Source organism: Oncorhynchus mykiss, chromosome 6, assembly GCF_057628025.1.
Source record: "Oncorhynchus mykiss isolate SJ-2025 chromosome 6, ASM5762802v1, whole genome shotgun sequence".
Taxonomy (NCBI): Eukaryota; Metazoa; Chordata; class Actinopteri; order Salmoniformes; family Salmonidae; genus Oncorhynchus; species Oncorhynchus mykiss.
In genome coordinates, this window is record NC_143027.1 from 66,935,174 (window position 1) to 66,951,038 (window position 15,865).

The 15,865-nt window shown below is 49.1% G+C and overlaps 1 protein-coding gene across 5 annotated transcripts in view; it reads right to left on the reverse strand.

Annotated features, from left to right (window-relative positions):
* The window catches only part of LOC110526399 (zinc finger homeobox protein 3), a 170,058-nt gene that overhangs the window by 93,762 nt on the left and 60,431 nt on the right, over positions 1 to 15,865 (reverse strand). For 2 of the 5 annotated variants that reach the window (XM_036980760.2, XM_036980761.2), the window contains exons 2-5: positions 10,418 to 12,907; positions 9,557 to 10,145; positions 9,234 to 9,260; positions 5,106 to 5,608 (exon numbers count right to left, since the gene is read on the reverse strand). In XM_036980760.2, the coding sequence (XP_036836655.2) occupies positions 5,106 to 5,608; positions 9,234 to 9,260; positions 9,557 to 10,145; positions 10,418 to 12,871 (3,573 nt within the window). In that variant the 5' untranslated portion in view covers positions 12,872 to 12,907. The remainder of the gene's footprint in view (positions 1 to 5,105; positions 5,609 to 9,233; positions 9,261 to 9,556; positions 10,146 to 10,417; positions 12,908 to 15,865) is intronic. The other 3 variants (XM_036980763.2, XM_036980762.2, XM_090239352.1) reach the window with 2 other exon arrangements.

Genomic DNA, 15,865 nt, shown 5'->3' on the forward strand with positions numbered 1-15,865 from the left:
TTAGCAGCTAAGACTTGAGAACATGTGATCTGTTCTGAAGGCCTGTTTTCAGGTGTAAGGGAGGCAGTCGCCGTGCACTGTCTGTGTGTGTGTGTGTGTGTGTGTCTGTGTGTGTGTGTGTGTGTGTGTGTGTGTGTGTGTGTGTGTGTGTGTGTGTTCGTCTTTATGGGAGAGTTTGAACAGCTGTGTGTGTGTCTATGGGAGAGTTTGTACAGTTGTGTGTTTAATAGAGCAGGGCCAGGACAGAGGGAGGGGTGTCGGGGCTTTCTTGGTTAAAGATTCCCCATGTGATAGTGACGGCACTTTCTTCCTCTCTTTCCGAGGCCAAGCGGCATCTGGAGTGGATTTTGTGCGAGCAGACACCGAGGAACATGATTACATTCAGCTAACTGCGCTCTAAACTGATTATGCATGTGCCAAGCTAATGGACTACATTTGCAAGGGGAAAAATAACATCCAATCAATCTCAATTACCGCAGATCGCACCGGCCTCCAAGACAAGGAAGGTAGCCAGCTAGCCCTCAATGCTCCTCCCCTTTCCCCAAACTCCTGCCTGGAAGCAAAGGCCTGGCCGGCCCAGGCTCCGCCCATCCTGTGTGGGCAGAAGCAGAGTGAGGCAGAGCACAGCAGCTCAGGCCTGGGACTGGGAGGGAGCTGGCCGGCTCCCAGCCTCCTCTCCCCTTCACTCTTACGCATCCTACAGACAAGCACCTGAGGCCTACTGAGAACGTTTAATAAACCTGTGTGAGTCTCTGTCAGAGACATTTGGAGGGATATGTTACTACTACTACCGTAAGGTAACTGTGAGACTCCAGGCCAGAGTGTCTCTAGGGAGAGTGGGGGAGCTGAAGCTTCCAATAAAAGAGAGCTTAACTTTGGGGTGACCTGCATATTGTAGTGTAGGGCCATCTGCTTGAGCTTATGGGTGACCATCATGACATCACTACCGCCACTACAAAGCCGACAGTGAGTGGGGAGACATGAAGGGAAGGTGAAAGTTCATTTAAGAGCAGAGGGGTGTGTCAACTGCAGCCAGAGTGGGGCTCCTGATTGAGCGTCTTCAAACCCAGCACAAGGGAGTCAGGAAGAGGCTGCAGCATCACCCCCACTGCGTGGTGGTCCGTGCGGTGAGGACGCATCGCTCAAGTTTTCCGTGGGCTTTCGGAACATTCCAATACGTGGGGTGGTGGGGGGGATATTTTTAGAAAGCCCTAATATGGGCCACATACCACAGACTCTCAAATTATCCCATCCAGCTTAGCCCTCAGTTTAAACCTTCCTTTTTAATTCCAGTAATTACAGGCTCCAATTTATACGGAGCCGTGGACACAAAGGGCCTGTTTAATGCAAACCAGTTTTGATTTGGGTGAAGTGTCCCAAGGATCTCCCACATCTTACAGCCTGTTTATGCTGACTTGATGATTTATTTTCTCCCCAAAAAGGTTAAAATAAAATGCTGCTATTCGCATCACATTTCTTTTGGGAGGAATAAATTATTTTTATTTTTTTCCTTTCTTCATCCTTGCATAATCTGCCAGGCTGAGCCGAAGGCTGAGGCTGTGGCTGAGCTCAAGGGCCTGCTGTGCTGTGGGGTTCTGCCTGCCTGTCTGGTTGTCATTCACTCTACTCTACAAGGACTGGAAATCCAACACGTCACAAAGGCTGTGACATTGTCAAGTGGGGAGCCAACCTGTGCTGCAGTGAGCTAGGCCTCAGAACCATTTACTTATCATCCACTAATCAAATTTGTGGGTTGTGAAATGCAGTAATAATTCTTGTCAATTTGTGAACAAATTTTTTCGCCACTACACATGTCTGGAGTGATGGGAGCTGCCTGTTTAGTGAGGGCCAGCAGGGCTCTGTGTTCCGGGGGTGAGATTGTGTTGTACAGTGGCTTGCGAAAGTATTCACCCCCTTGGCACTTGTTCTATTTTGTTGCTTTACAACCTGGAATTAAAATATTTTTTGGGGGTTTGTATCATTTGATTTACACAACATGCCTACCACTGAGAAGATGCTAAATATATATTTTTTTCTGTGAAACAAACAAGAAATAAGACAAAAAGACTGAAACCTAGAGCATGCATAACTATTCACCCCCCCCCCACAAAGTCAATACTTTGTAGAGCCACCTTTTGCAGCAATTACAGCTGCAAGTCTCTTGGGGTATGTCTCTATAAGCTTGGCACTAGCCACTGGGATTTCTGCCCATTCTTCAAGGCAAAACTGCTCCAGCTCCTTCAAGTTGGATGGGTTCCGCTGGTGTACAGCAATCTTTAAGTCATACCAGAGATTCTCAATTGGATTGAGGTCTGGGCTTTGACTAGGCCATTCCAAGACATTTAAATGTTCCCTTAAACCACTCAAGTGTTGCTTTAGCAGTATGCTTAGGGTCATTGTCCTGCTGGAAGGTGAACCTCCGTCCCAGTCTCAAATCTCTGGAAGACAAACAGGTTTCCCTCAAGAATTTCCCTGTATTTAGCACCATCCATCATTCCTTCAATTCTGACCAGTTTCCCAGTCCCTGCCAATGAAAACATCCCCACAGCTTGATGCTGCCGCCACAACGCTTCACTGTGGGGATGTTGTTCTCGGGGTGATGAGAGGTGTTGTGTTTACACCAGACATAGCATTTTCCTTGATGGCCAAAAAACTCAATTTTAGTCTCATCTGACCAGAGAACCTTCTTTCATATGTTTGGGGAGTCTCCCACATGCCTTTAGGCGAACACCAAATGTGTTTGCTTCTTTTTTTCTTTATTAGTGGCTTTTCTCTGGCCACTCTTCCATAAAGCCCAGTTCTGTGGAGTGTACGGCTTAAAGTGGTCCTATGGACAGATACTCCAATCTCCGCTGTGGAGCTTTGCAGCATTCTTTACATTTTTTAATAATGGATTTAAATGGTGCTCCATGGGATGTTCAAAGTTTCACATATTTTTTTATAACCCAACCCTGAACTGTAGTCGTCCACAACTTTGTCCCTGACCTGTTTGGAGAGCTCCTTGGTCTTCATGGTGCCTCTTGCTTAGTGGTGTTGCAGACTCTGGGGCCTTTCAGAACAGGTGTATATATACTGAGATCGTGTGACAGACACTTAGATTGCTCACAGGTAGACTTTATTTAACTAATTATGTGACTTCTGAAGGTAACTGGTTGCACCAGATCTTATTTAGAGACTTCATAGTAAAGGGGGTGAATACATAGGCACACACCACTTTTCTGTTTTTTTTCTTTTTGACATTTCTTTAAAATTTCCCTTCACCAATTTGGACTATATTGTGTATGTCCATTACATGAAATCCAAATAAAAAGCTAGTTAAATTACAGGTTGTAATGCAACAAAATAGGACAAACCCCAAGGGGGATGAATACTTTTGCAAGGCACTGTACATATTTAATCCTCCCCAGTCGTATTACCATATACAGTGTGTCAACTTTCTACAGTAAAGCAAAGTTAAGGGAAGGAAAAAAACTGTCTGTTCCTTTCACCATTTTGGCACATGATAAAGTGGAAGGCAGGCAGACAGACAATGTAATATAAACTCTTCACTCTCCTTTCAGACAAAACATTATTTTCCACCTTAGGTGTGAGTGCAGGATGTCAGGGCCCATCTATTTCGGTCAAGTGTGAGACAGTGCCACTGGCATGTGGGCAGAGTGCCCCGTCTGTTTCAGTGGCACAGAGAACACCCAGCGTTACCCCAGCTCTGCCCAGTGAGGATGAACCCAGCCTGGGGCACTAGGAGGCCACTCTCAGCCTCTCCGCCTCCACAGGCCAGGCCCAGCGTGTCCTACAGATTGTGTTACATATTTTAATCAGTGTGGTATTTGTAAATATCCTGGCTACATGTCTGGGCATGAGTGGTGGAGACACCGCTCCAGTCCGGCTCCACTATAACCTTGCTCTCTGTCTCTCTCCAGGCCCAGAGGCTGCTGGGACGGCGGCCGGGGCCCTACCCTACCCTGATCGAGCGTCAACACGGCCTGCTCCCTCCGGCCCTCCTAATGGTCGACCTGGGAGCAGAGCCTCACACCTCCCCTAAGTGTTGAAAAAACATTTGTCTCAGTTACTGTAGGATCTCTCACTACAAAGGCCTTGCAGACAGGAAACCTGCAATAAAAACATCAGCGGATCCCAGGAACCATTCATAAAGCAAGGGGCTTTCACTGGGGCCAGAGAGACAGGTGTTTGGAGAGGGTTCTCAATTGGTCTATTCTATCCTAGCTTTTTAATGTGATTAAAAACACAATAATGTCTCCTCCTTTTTCACCCTCCTATATTACACTATTTGCCAAGAGCAGTTATACTGCAAAAGGACAGAAAATAAGAGTTAAGCTTGTATAAAACCAATAGAATATATTGTTTGTTTTGCCCATTTACTTTCCAATAGCCTAACACTTGAGAATGGAGTGGAGTCTTTGTGTAAATAAAGGCACAGTGTGTTTGGGGACAGAGCAGTGTGATGAGCTCCAGTTGTGTGGGTGTGTGAATGCGTGGGTGAATGGTATGTGTTTGTTTACGTCTTAGTGTGTGTGTGTGATTGTGTTAGCCGTCTATGTAGCCATGCCAGGTTGGGTTAAACACAGAGTAGCCCCAGCCTAGCCGCAGACACACAGGATAGGTGCCTAAGTGGAATCAGGCCTGTTAGATTTATGGCCATTTGTTCAGAGAGTGTTCATCCATTGGCTATTATGGAATGATTAGAGGAGAAGGTGAAGCTCCAAGTCCAGCGAAAATCAATACGGCTGTCGAGAACGATTCTGCCTTTCCCGCCCCGAGGAGTATTAACACCAAACCTCTGTCTCCTCACACTTCTTCATCCCTCTCCTAGTGATTTCACCCCTTATCCTCCTTACCCGGACCCACCTGCCATGTTCTAGCCCCCCCACTCCTCTGCATGGGCCCTGTGAACAGAAGGGTCAGACAACAGGGCCATCATTCATGACCGGTGGAAGAGGCTAGCAGCGGAGCAGAATCCAGAGATCTGCAGTGGAATACCGTGGAGGAATGTAACGTTAGGAAGGAAGAAGAGAAGAGGGACGAACGGTGGAAGGGGAGAACGGTAGGGTGAAAGGAAGGATGAGAGGTGAAGATGAGGCACGTACCTTGTAAAGCTTGAGGCTGGCCTCGTGGCGGGAGTTGATGGTATGCATGCGTAGCTTCTCCAGGCTGTTAGTGTAGTAGTCGCAGGCGTTGCACTTCAGGTGCACCGGGTTGCCGATGGCCACGCACTTCAAGCGCCACTCGTTGCCCTTACCCCCCTCCTTGATGTGGGCCACCAGCTGGTACTTCTGCACATGCTTGTCGGTCTTGCAGTGCAGCTGGAAGTTGGCCTTCAGCTGTGTGGTGTAACGGCACAGCTTGCACTGGTGCGAGTCGCCCACCACGGCGCGCCACTCCTCCTCGGGCAGGCTGCGCTCAGCACCCATGTGCATGCCCAGCACGTCCAGGTTGTCGGTGGTAAAGCGGTTGCACACGGCACACTGGAACAGCTTGAGGGAGGGGTCACTGGTCTGCGACAAGCTCTCCCCCAGGGTCATCAGCTCCTCAGACACCAACTGACCACCAACGCCGCCCAGCCGCACATCCATGGGGATCTCCCCACCTACTGAGCACCGGGGACGGAAAGAGAGAAAGAGGGAGAGGAGGGAAGAGAGAGATAAATTGTGTGTGTGTGTGAGAGAGAGAGAGAGAGAGAGAGAGAGAGAGAGAGAGAGAGAGAGAGAGAGAGAGCGAGAGAGAGAGACAGAGAGACAGAGAGAGAGAGAGACAGAGAGAGAGAGAGAGAGAGAGAGAGAGAGAGAGAGAGAGAGAGAGAGAGAGAGAGAGAGCGCGAGAGAGAGAGACAGAGAGAGAGCGAGAGACAGAGAGAGAGAGAGAGAGAGAGAGAGAGAGAGAGAGAGAGAGAGAGAGAGAGAGAGAAAGTGCTTAGATGGTTACACGCACACGGTCAGTTGGTTATTTTCTAATTTCACAAGCTTTGAATTCTAAGTACAGCTTTCAGGGATTATTCCTATCTAGCCATCACTATATTTCACTTTGTGTTACATGTACTTTTCTGGACATCAGGAGTTATTTAGAGTTTCTTAGAGGGGTGGAAGCATGGGGTTTTCCAAAGGGGCTCTCAGTTTTTTGAGCCTCCCTCAGCATGGAAAATGTCCTAGGAAAAGTGAAAGGTGTCCGGTTCAACTTTCAACAAAGAGCCATGTTTGCCTCTGCAGTCAAAGTGGATTTGCTCTCTAGTTCCAATACCCCTCTGAGGATAATGTGCATGTGTGTATTTATGTACCTAATTTGATTAAATCAAGATTATCCTTCCTTTGAGCCGAGAGAAAGAAAGTCTGAACTTTTTCGCAGGGTGCAGAAACACTGCACTGCCAGAGTAAGGATATACACGTCGTCCTGTTTGGACTGGTGCACTTTCACGGCCCGGCACTAAATCAACTCCAGAGGCCTTGAGCTCCGCAGAAAAAGAAAGTTATTCTATCATTACAAGAGAACTAAAGAGTTCCCAAGCATACATTACTGTAAATCAAATCCAGTGCCCTTGTTCACAGAATAATAATACAAAAAATCCACTTTTCTCTTTGGATTCTCCTGCCTTTTTCGACTTCGCATTGCTGCTAAATCGATACAGACACCTACCAGATGAATCCTACTCGGTACTGAGCGAAGGGGGGGAAGTAAAAGAACAACGCATCCAGATCCAACAACAGAAACAACCATATCTACAGTCTGAAGAGGAGGAGGGAAAAAACGAAAAGGCGGTAAAAATGAGGTAAGAGTGGCTGGGGAGTTTTTTGCTCGCTGATCTTTAATCTATCACTGCCCAGACTGAGCGCACCGGCTGACCCCGCCTGGCTTTACACTAAATTAATTCCAGCAGCCTCTTTTTATTTATTGCTGCAGTATGCAGCCTGCTCTCGGACTTTTCTCCATTACCTGAGTTTTTATTGCCGGGAGGGGGAGACCTCTGCGAAGCCCTCTGAAATCACTCACAGATCCACCTCTCCAACCAGACCCCCCCCCCCCCTTCTCTCTTTCTCTCTCTCAGTCACCTCACTAGTTACTACCCCTATCTCTTCCTCTCCTTTCCTCATCTTTATTCTCTCATTCCTGTGCGGCTCTCGCACTCTTTTCCACTGTAGACTCCATGCTCCGACACAGACACAGTGATTACCTCTGCCTTCACGGCTGTGTGAGAATAGGTTCAGTCTGCGGTCCTACATGTGTTTTAGATGTAAGCAGGCCTCTGTTAAATATAACCTAGAATATTTTGACTGAAATGTTGTCAGTCCGTATCAATGTTTAGGGAAAGGGAGGCAGGACGCTGCGGAAATATTTTCACTTTCAAAAAACATTCAAAGGCTTGAGATAAACACACATCATTGGGAAATCTTGGAAACTCTAGTCTTTGACATAAGCAGAGTCCAAGTCCAGGCTGTGAATATATTAATGTGTCTCTACAGGGCTTGGTGGAACTTCCAAAAGATTAGTGGTGGACCAGCTTTTCTAGATTTTCAGAGAGCTCTACCTAAGATGCTGCAGCATTCAGGCAGTATATTGGACAACAAAGTAGAGCACACAATAGCTAAGGCCCCCACCCCCATTCTCTGTATCTGCAGCAGCTCAGTCCTGGGGATAAGGATTACCAGGAGGGTGAGATCATGTGAGGTCAGGATTTGTCATCTCCCTCTCTGTCTAACAATGTCCTCAAAAGTCAGGAATACACAGTGGAAAAGAGGACTAAAGGGAGGAAGGTACAGACGGATACTATCTGTCCTCGAGCTGCACAGACAGAGTTATGATGGCAGAGTGTGTGTGTGATGGAGTGTATCGGTGTGTACAGTCAATCTAAATGTGTGTGGCTCGGGATGACACTGTGGTGGTTTTGGGGCTGAGAGTAATGCCTCGTCATTGCCTCCCTGTAACATGCTTATTAAACGTTCCCTCACAGGAAAATGAACCAGATGGCAAGAGAGGGGATAAAAAATTAGTCACAGCAATCAATTCTTGTTCGTGTCTTTGAACCGGCGACAGTTGGAGACAAGTCTGTACAAACTGTGGGGTTGTAACTGGCACGCCAAACACTCAGCTATGCCGCTGAATTACCCATACTGGGCCCTCTACTCCTCCCTTCTTTGACCAAGATAAAATTTATAGCTGCAATTACAACGTTGGGGGAAAAAAGAGAGCTCCAGTGGCGGAGTTCAGTGGCAGTTTGGAAATAATGACATGAAAACGCTGATGTTCAGAGGAGGCCTGGAGGACATGGGCGAACAAGAGGAAGGCTCACTGAGCTGCTCTCTCTCTCTCTCTTCCTCTCTCTCTCACACTGCCTATTGTGAGGAAAACAAGGTATCACAAGGGGACTTTCCCAGTCAGTGTGACCCAGATAGAGAGACATAGACGGGAAATGTAAACTAAACTCCTAGGTTTGTAATGAAGTGAAGTGTGGATGTGTGAGTTTGGGGGGCATATTTGAGGCTATATAGGGGCTTTCAGAGAAGTTCTACCTACATTGCTTAATAACTGATGGAGACAAAAAAAAGCTCTCATAACTCTAATGGCTTGGGTCGTTTTTTAACCAGGGTCCGCTTTCTCTAAAATCAACACAAAAAGTCCCTAACTGAAGCTCCACCAATAGCTTCACTAGCCATTATAGGTCCACTCTTCTCAGCCGAGCCGGAGTGAAACCCTATCCTAATACCAAGGCCACAGTCTGGAGAGGATCCTCTCTTTTCCTGGGAAGATATCGATTCAGCTCCAACTAGACAGAACATGGCATGGAAGTCATTGTGCCTGGTACATTGGTGAGAGAGAAACTGTCATATGGTAACAACTAACAAGTCGTCTGCTACACTAAGACAGAAAGGCATTGTTGTGAGTTAGGTCCACCCTCTAGAAATCTCGTGTTTTATACACTGCCGTTGTTTCACCTCCCCTCTTTTATCTGTATCTCTCAATGGGGCTCTTTGCTTGGAAAGAGGGTGAATGATGTTAAGTTCAGTAGGGCAGGTGTACCTTCGGGCAACAGAAACAGAAAGAAAAAGGGAGCTGCCAACATGAAAGATAGGATTGTGTGTATACAGTGTGTGTGAGAGGGAGGGAGGGCTAATGTGTTCCCTGGTTAACCCTTGCCTGCATGTTGGTTCAGAGAAAAGGCTGCTCTGCTGTTTCTCATGGGGATAACTAAACTATAAATCATTGAATGTAAATATAAAATGACTTACCATTCATGCATTCATTTACTGGCCACGCTACACACATTCAGTAAATAAATGAACACAATTAGCCTATGTCTACATGGTTTAAAAAGTGAAACATTTTTTTGTTTAATCAAAGCTGAATCTTCCATTTAGTCACATACTGTTTATAACTGTGTGTTTCATGTTTAAAAATAAACAGCTGGCAGCAGTGAGAGCGATCCCACCCCTTGTGAACTCGTACTGAACTGCAGTCTGCCTTCTCTGTGGTGACCTGAGGCAGTACTGAGGGAAGAGCCAGAATGGCTCCCACTGTTCCACTGTTGCAGAGGCAGATTGAGAGAGCTCACCTAGTTGGGGGGCCAAGGCGGCCATGTTGGGGTCCAGGTGGAAGCCTCCCAGCAGGAACTGGGCCTCAGCTCCAGCCGGGTCCATCTTGAGGCCTGGAGGCAGGCTCATGTTCTGGGTCAGGTAGTACTGGTAGAGCTCGGCCTCGGAGGGAGAGGGCATGGCCCCCAGGCCCAGCCGACCATGCTGCATCTGGGTCACATTCTGTTGCAGTAGCATCATGTTGTGCATGTGCTTCTCGCTGGTCATGTGGATGCGTAGGTTCCGCGCCACGTTGGTCTCGTAGTCGCATACCTCGCAACGCCACGTGGGCTTGCTTTTTGGCTTGGTGGGCGAGGGGGAACCGCAGGGCCCCGTCATGTGAGTGGAGGACTGGGTGGGGTGGTGGTGGTGGGGCGGGTGGTGGGTGCTGGCCTGGGTCACAGAGGGCACGGTCACCACTCCGACCCCTCCAGGGTGCTGGCCAAACACCTGCTGCTCGGCGGAGGGGATGGAGCCTCCGTTCTGCAGGGTCTGCATGTTGTTCAGATGCTTGTCCGACTGCATGTGGATGCTCAGGTTGCCCTTGGTGGTGGTCGAGTAGTTACACACCTAGAAAATAGAGAACGGATGTTCATTTTTGCTCATGTTGTAAAGTGGAAATCTTTGTTGCCTCTAACTTATTGTCCATGAAATATAAATCATATCATGACATGTTGATTGATATGTCATATCAGTCAACATGTCAACATATCAACATATTTCACATTGTGCTAAAGTTCTATTCAAAGTCCTACCACCTGTCAGTATACTAGTCATTAGGCTGAGGTCAGTACTTCAACTGACTAGGTTGGATCTTCAACTGACTAGGTTGAAGTACTGACCTCGCAGCGGAAGGGCTTGTATCCGCAGGTGTAGCTCTCTCCTCGGGCCAGACGCGGGTGGCTCTGGCCACTGCTGCAGTACACACAGGAGCCACCGGAGTCTGGGTGCTTCTCCTTCATGTGGGCCTCCAGGGTCTGCTGGTACTTGTAATGCCAGTTGCACTTGGGACACTTGAGTGTCTTGCACGAGTTGCGCGAGTGCATCATGGTCATGTGCCCGCCCAGGGACCGCGAGGAGCCCAGGACGGTGTCGCATTTGGGGCATTCCACCCCACTTCCTCCAGGCCCGTGGTTCTGAGGGCACTCACCGCCACCACCCATTTCACAGGACCCCCCTGGGTGGGGGTGTGGGTGAGAGTGGGTGTGGGCTGAGGGGTGGAGGTGGTGGTGGTGATGGTGTAGGTGGTGATGGTGCAGAAGGGCTCCGCTGTCCTCCTCTCCCTCTGCCGGGCAATCATTTGGTTCAGGAGCTGTGGCACTATCTCGATTGGCACTTTCGTCGGCGGAGGCGTTGGAGGCCAGAGGTGAGGAGGTGCCTGCTGCGACGTCCTCGCTCCCTCTGCTGGCTGCAGCTGCCATCGCCATGGGGACAGTGGGCCCCTGGCAGTTAAAGCTCAGAGGGAGCTCCGAGGTCCTCCCCCCACCGTCTGCCGCCGTGCACTCTTCCCTGACAGAGGAAGAGGAAGTGGAAGCTGGGGCTTTGCTGTTGAGCGTGGGGCTGGCTGCAGATGGGCAGGCAGTAGGCTGGAGAGCGCTACTAGGCATCAATAAAGGAGATTTGGAAATGCTTTGGTTTGATACAGCCGGTTCCCCCACTTTTCCACCGCCACTGCTACTGTTACCAACACAGGCCAGCGGAGTTCCTTCTTCCTCCACCTCGTCTTCCTCTTCCTCTAATAACAGTTCCTCCTCTTCTTCCGAGCCCCCCTCCTGGCTAGCCAAGCGTACCTTGCCTTCTCGCCCCTCCTTGTCCCCGTGCTCCCGCCTGCGGATCCCCTCTTTCCCAGCAGGCCCCTCTGTTCTCCCTCCCTGCTTGGGCAGGGCGTTGGAGTCTTTGGCAGGGCCTGGGGTTGAGGTAAGAGCAGGTGCTTTGGGGTTGCCCAGCCCCCCCAGAGCGAGGAGGGAGCCTTGCTGCTGCTGGAGGCCAGAGGAGTCAGAGTCTTTATTCAGGAGGGCCTCGCTGCCCCCACTGCTGCTCCCTGCCTCCAGGTGGACCCCACTGAAAGTGCCGTAGAAGCTCTGGCCAGAGTTCATGGGGACCATGGTGGGGGGCGCCGGCACAGGAGAGCTCTTGTTTTTTGGTTCCAGGAAGCTAATGAGGGGCTCTTTGTCCTTCCCGATGCCCTGGATGATGGCAGACGCCTTATTGTCCCCCAGCATCCGCCTCTCGTCCTCACATAGGGTCATGCGGTGGTCGTGGACGGCATGGGTGGCGAAAGACCGCGGGTAGCCGAAGGACAGTTTGCAGAGAAAACACATGAGGATGGGCTTTCCCTTGCCATAGAGGGCCAGCCCATCAAATTTGGAGAAATCCACGTTGTTGGGAACATCTTTGGATACGCAGGACTTCTTGGCAGACCCGTCGCTGTTCAGGTAATCCTTGTTGCTTTTGTGCCGCACATCGAAGACGCGGAAACTGTGCAGGACAGGACTGAGGCCTGCCAGGGTGGAGGTATTGGGGAAACCTTGGTCTGAGGAACCAAACCACTTCCCGAACGACGAGGCTATGTGGAACGTGTTGATGATCTGAGGGTACACCGAGGATGAGGTCGCAGCAGGTTCCCCCAGCTTCCCCGCCACGGGGAGAGAGTTTGTGGGGAGCAGGCCGGGCACAGCACCCCCTCCGCTTTGGATCAGCTGGCTGAGACTTTCAACAATGTAGGCTGAGCCGTCCGGCTGGTAGACTATCTCTCCAGCCAGGTTCTCCACATCACTGTTCTCCTCTTCTTCCTCCTCCTCTCCTTCCTCACTCCCGCTCTCCGCCACACCCCTTCGTCGGTTGGGCTGCTGGCGTAGCAGCGTGGGCATGCCCCCTCCTCCAGGAGCTATGGGTACTCCGGGGAAGGGCTGCAGACTTGGGAAACAGCTGTCGATCTCCATCTCATCCAAGTCCTCCAATTCTTCTTCTTCCTCTCCGCAGCTCACTCCCTCCTGCTCCTCGTTGAGCTCCTCTCTTCTGGGGTGCAGCTGGCCTGAGGCGGAGCTGTCGCTGTGGGCCAGGGGTGGGGTCCGGGTTGGATGCTGCTGCTGCTGTGGCTCTCTCACAGAGGGGTAGGGTGCAGAGAGAGACAGGGGCTCCAGGGAAGAGGGCTGGCTGCTGGGAGGGACCTGCGAGTTAGAGTGATCGTTCCAGGTCTGCAGAGGGTAATGCTGCTGCTGCTGTTGCTGGGAGGTGGTGGAGGAGCCGAGCCCATCGTCTGTCCCAGAAACCACGGGAGACTCACAGCTGTCCATGCTGATGCCTACATGAGGTGTTCATCGCATCCAGGCCTGAAGACACAGAGAGAGAAGAGAGAGAGAGAGAGAGAGAGAGATTGGTAAGAGACTCTAATGGTAATGCATATATGAAAGGACCATGGTTATCAACAAGGACACACACATATGTACTCTCTCTCCCTGAGCTTGTACGAACTCCTTTCATAATCATAACCCATAGCATTGTTCTCATCCTAAGTACTTCCATATTTTACCCTCCCCTAATGCTCTCATCACGTAAAGGGGGATAAAAAGCACCTTCAAAGGAACATCTATCTATAGAACCCAGGCGAGAAGAACACATTTAATGTATAGTGCATCGGGTGAGAGCCAAAAGTGTGAGATCTAATTAGGTAAATGACAGAGGGCTCATTATGTTAGATTAGGTACTTAAACACAATACCTGAGACGAGCACTAATAAGTCGTCCCACGATTCATCTTCCTGCCATTTCAGGAAGTTACCATCTTTTATCTTCACCTTCCAAACAACACCCCTAATCTTACATTCTCCAAATCCTACATCCGTTTTTAATTAACTTCCAGTCAGAAAGAGGGAGAAACAGGCCTAACTTAATGGATAAAATAGATTCACTGTGCGATAATTAGACACAGAGAAACCACCCATCAGGACATGATACATTTACATAACTAGAGAAGAAGTGAAGGGTACTGCTGATAACTTCACAGCCATTTTACAGCCCTCTCCCTTCCTACTGAAATAAGAGAAATCATGCATAGAAAAACACATCACCCACTCCTCTCTCGTTGAGTGCACACAACGCAGTATGCAACGCAGGTAATTACTTGTATCCTCGCATACACACTCTCTCAAAGAGGAGGAGAGGAAAAATGGCAATGTTTTCAGTAAAGCCCAAAATACACCATCTGGGTTGGGTCTGAAATGCAGCTGTGTTTAGATCTGGCATCCACCTCCTCGGTCAGCCTGGCTTCAAACACTCCAGCCATCCTCTGCCTCTGAAAGAATAAATGGGAGCTGTGCTTTCAGGAGCTGGCCATGCCCTGAGCACCAGTGGCCCAGCAATACACAGGCCGCAATTTAGAGTGGCGAGGAGATAAAATGATAGCGCGAGATACTGCTGAGCTAATAATTGTATTAAAGGGATGCAGGCTGCATTGATTAGAGGGGGGCGACCGGGCTGAAACCAATAACTCTGGCCTGCCCTTTAACCCAGCCAGTACTGAATATTACATGAGCAAAGTTTCCCGGCACTATGCTCAGCCCAGCCGCCATGTCCCAGGTGATTAGCACATTCGCTGCCGCCACTTGATTTATTTACTTATTTACTTAGGGATGCAAATTGTAGTGATCAGACAGTGTGTCTCTACCCCCACCCCCTACCATATTAACTAGAGAGGGCTGGCCCACACTGGAGAGATTGATAATGTCTGCCTAGCTCTTCATTAATGTCTGATAGAAAATACCCCCCCCCCCCCCCCCCCCCCCTATATGCACTTATGCTACTCAAACAACAGGCCAAGTCTTTTAGCATGCACTTTTAGCATGCACATTTTGACTGGATTTGCTAATTATAACCGTTAAGACCGTATGCCCCGACTGGAGGAGTGAATTCTAATCAGGTGTGATTAATGCACATAATTGGTTTGATAAGAAACCCCATATTGTATGTTTAACTGCATTATCTGAGCGTAAATGAAGGCAAGGCAGGTGTAGTAGTTGCAGGATCTTCCACTGAAAACAGTGAAGGTAGGCAACCATTTTGTGTCAGCCCATGTCCACCTGCTCTCATTGTTTGTACTCCACACAGACAGAGCCACACTGATGACCTCTCTGTTGCTTTGCATTCAGAATGAAAGATAGTAGGCTTATTAAGAGGATTACTTGATCCAGACAGACATGATTTGTAGCTGGCTGCCATATTGAGAGAGGGGATAGTAACCAGGTCAGTCTGAATTTACTATCTGCTCCATTAATAAGAGAACGAACACTAGGCGCTCTGCAGACATTTCAACCAAATGGACTGAGGTAAACAAAACCACAGCAAATTATTATTATTATTATTTTTAAATCCATGCCTTGTCTAACAGACAATTAAAATAACTAATGTATTCATTAAACAAAAGACACCTGGATCATATTTTGCAGCTAACTACAAAAAAAGGAACAAACTTTCCAGTGGGTGATTTGTCTAATGAGAAGAAGTAGCAATGAGATGAGCACCCATCCTGTCTGAACACGGATCTCCTTCACACCTTTTCCTGTAATCTGTTGTTCCATCAGCCCCTCCTCCAGATTCCACTGCCTGTCCTGACCATGCCCCGAACACTGTGCCCACATCACTGCCTGTCCTGACCATACCCCGAACACTGTGCCCACATCACTGCCTGCTACATGGGGCACATAGCTAGCCCACAGAGGGGTGGGGTGGAAAAACACACAACACACCAGCCTAAACTACTGCTTTACATCCCTCATTCACTACATTTCTCCAGTTCTTTGTCCAATATCCCTCTATGGCTCTCAGAGTCTAAACAGCAGTGCTAGCATGTAGCTACTGTATAACTGTATGTGTGTGCACTATGCATCTATTAGCATCATGCCCTTGTAATGTGTCTAAAGCAATTAGAGTGGGAGAGGAGAGGAGGATGACCGCTGGCCAGTGATGGAGGCTGAGCCGTGGCCTGAGCCAGCTCAGCGTGTCCACTGCTTACTAGAAAACAGGATTGCTCTTTAAAATCAAGATGGTCTAATTCAATAACCTGTAGTGGTTACTGATGTGCAATGGGATTGTCTGGAGTCGGAGAGTCGCAGATGGGCCGGCTGATACAAAGCTATCTCCCTGTTTGTCTTCAGGAGGTCTGCTCGCTAAGCGACACCTGTTTAGAGCAGGAAAAGCTTGAATCTTTCAAAGGCACTAAATGAGGGAGATGGACAGACTGACAGGAGCGCTGGAAGGGCAAAGAGGGAAGTATGGGGCAAAGTGTCTCTGTGC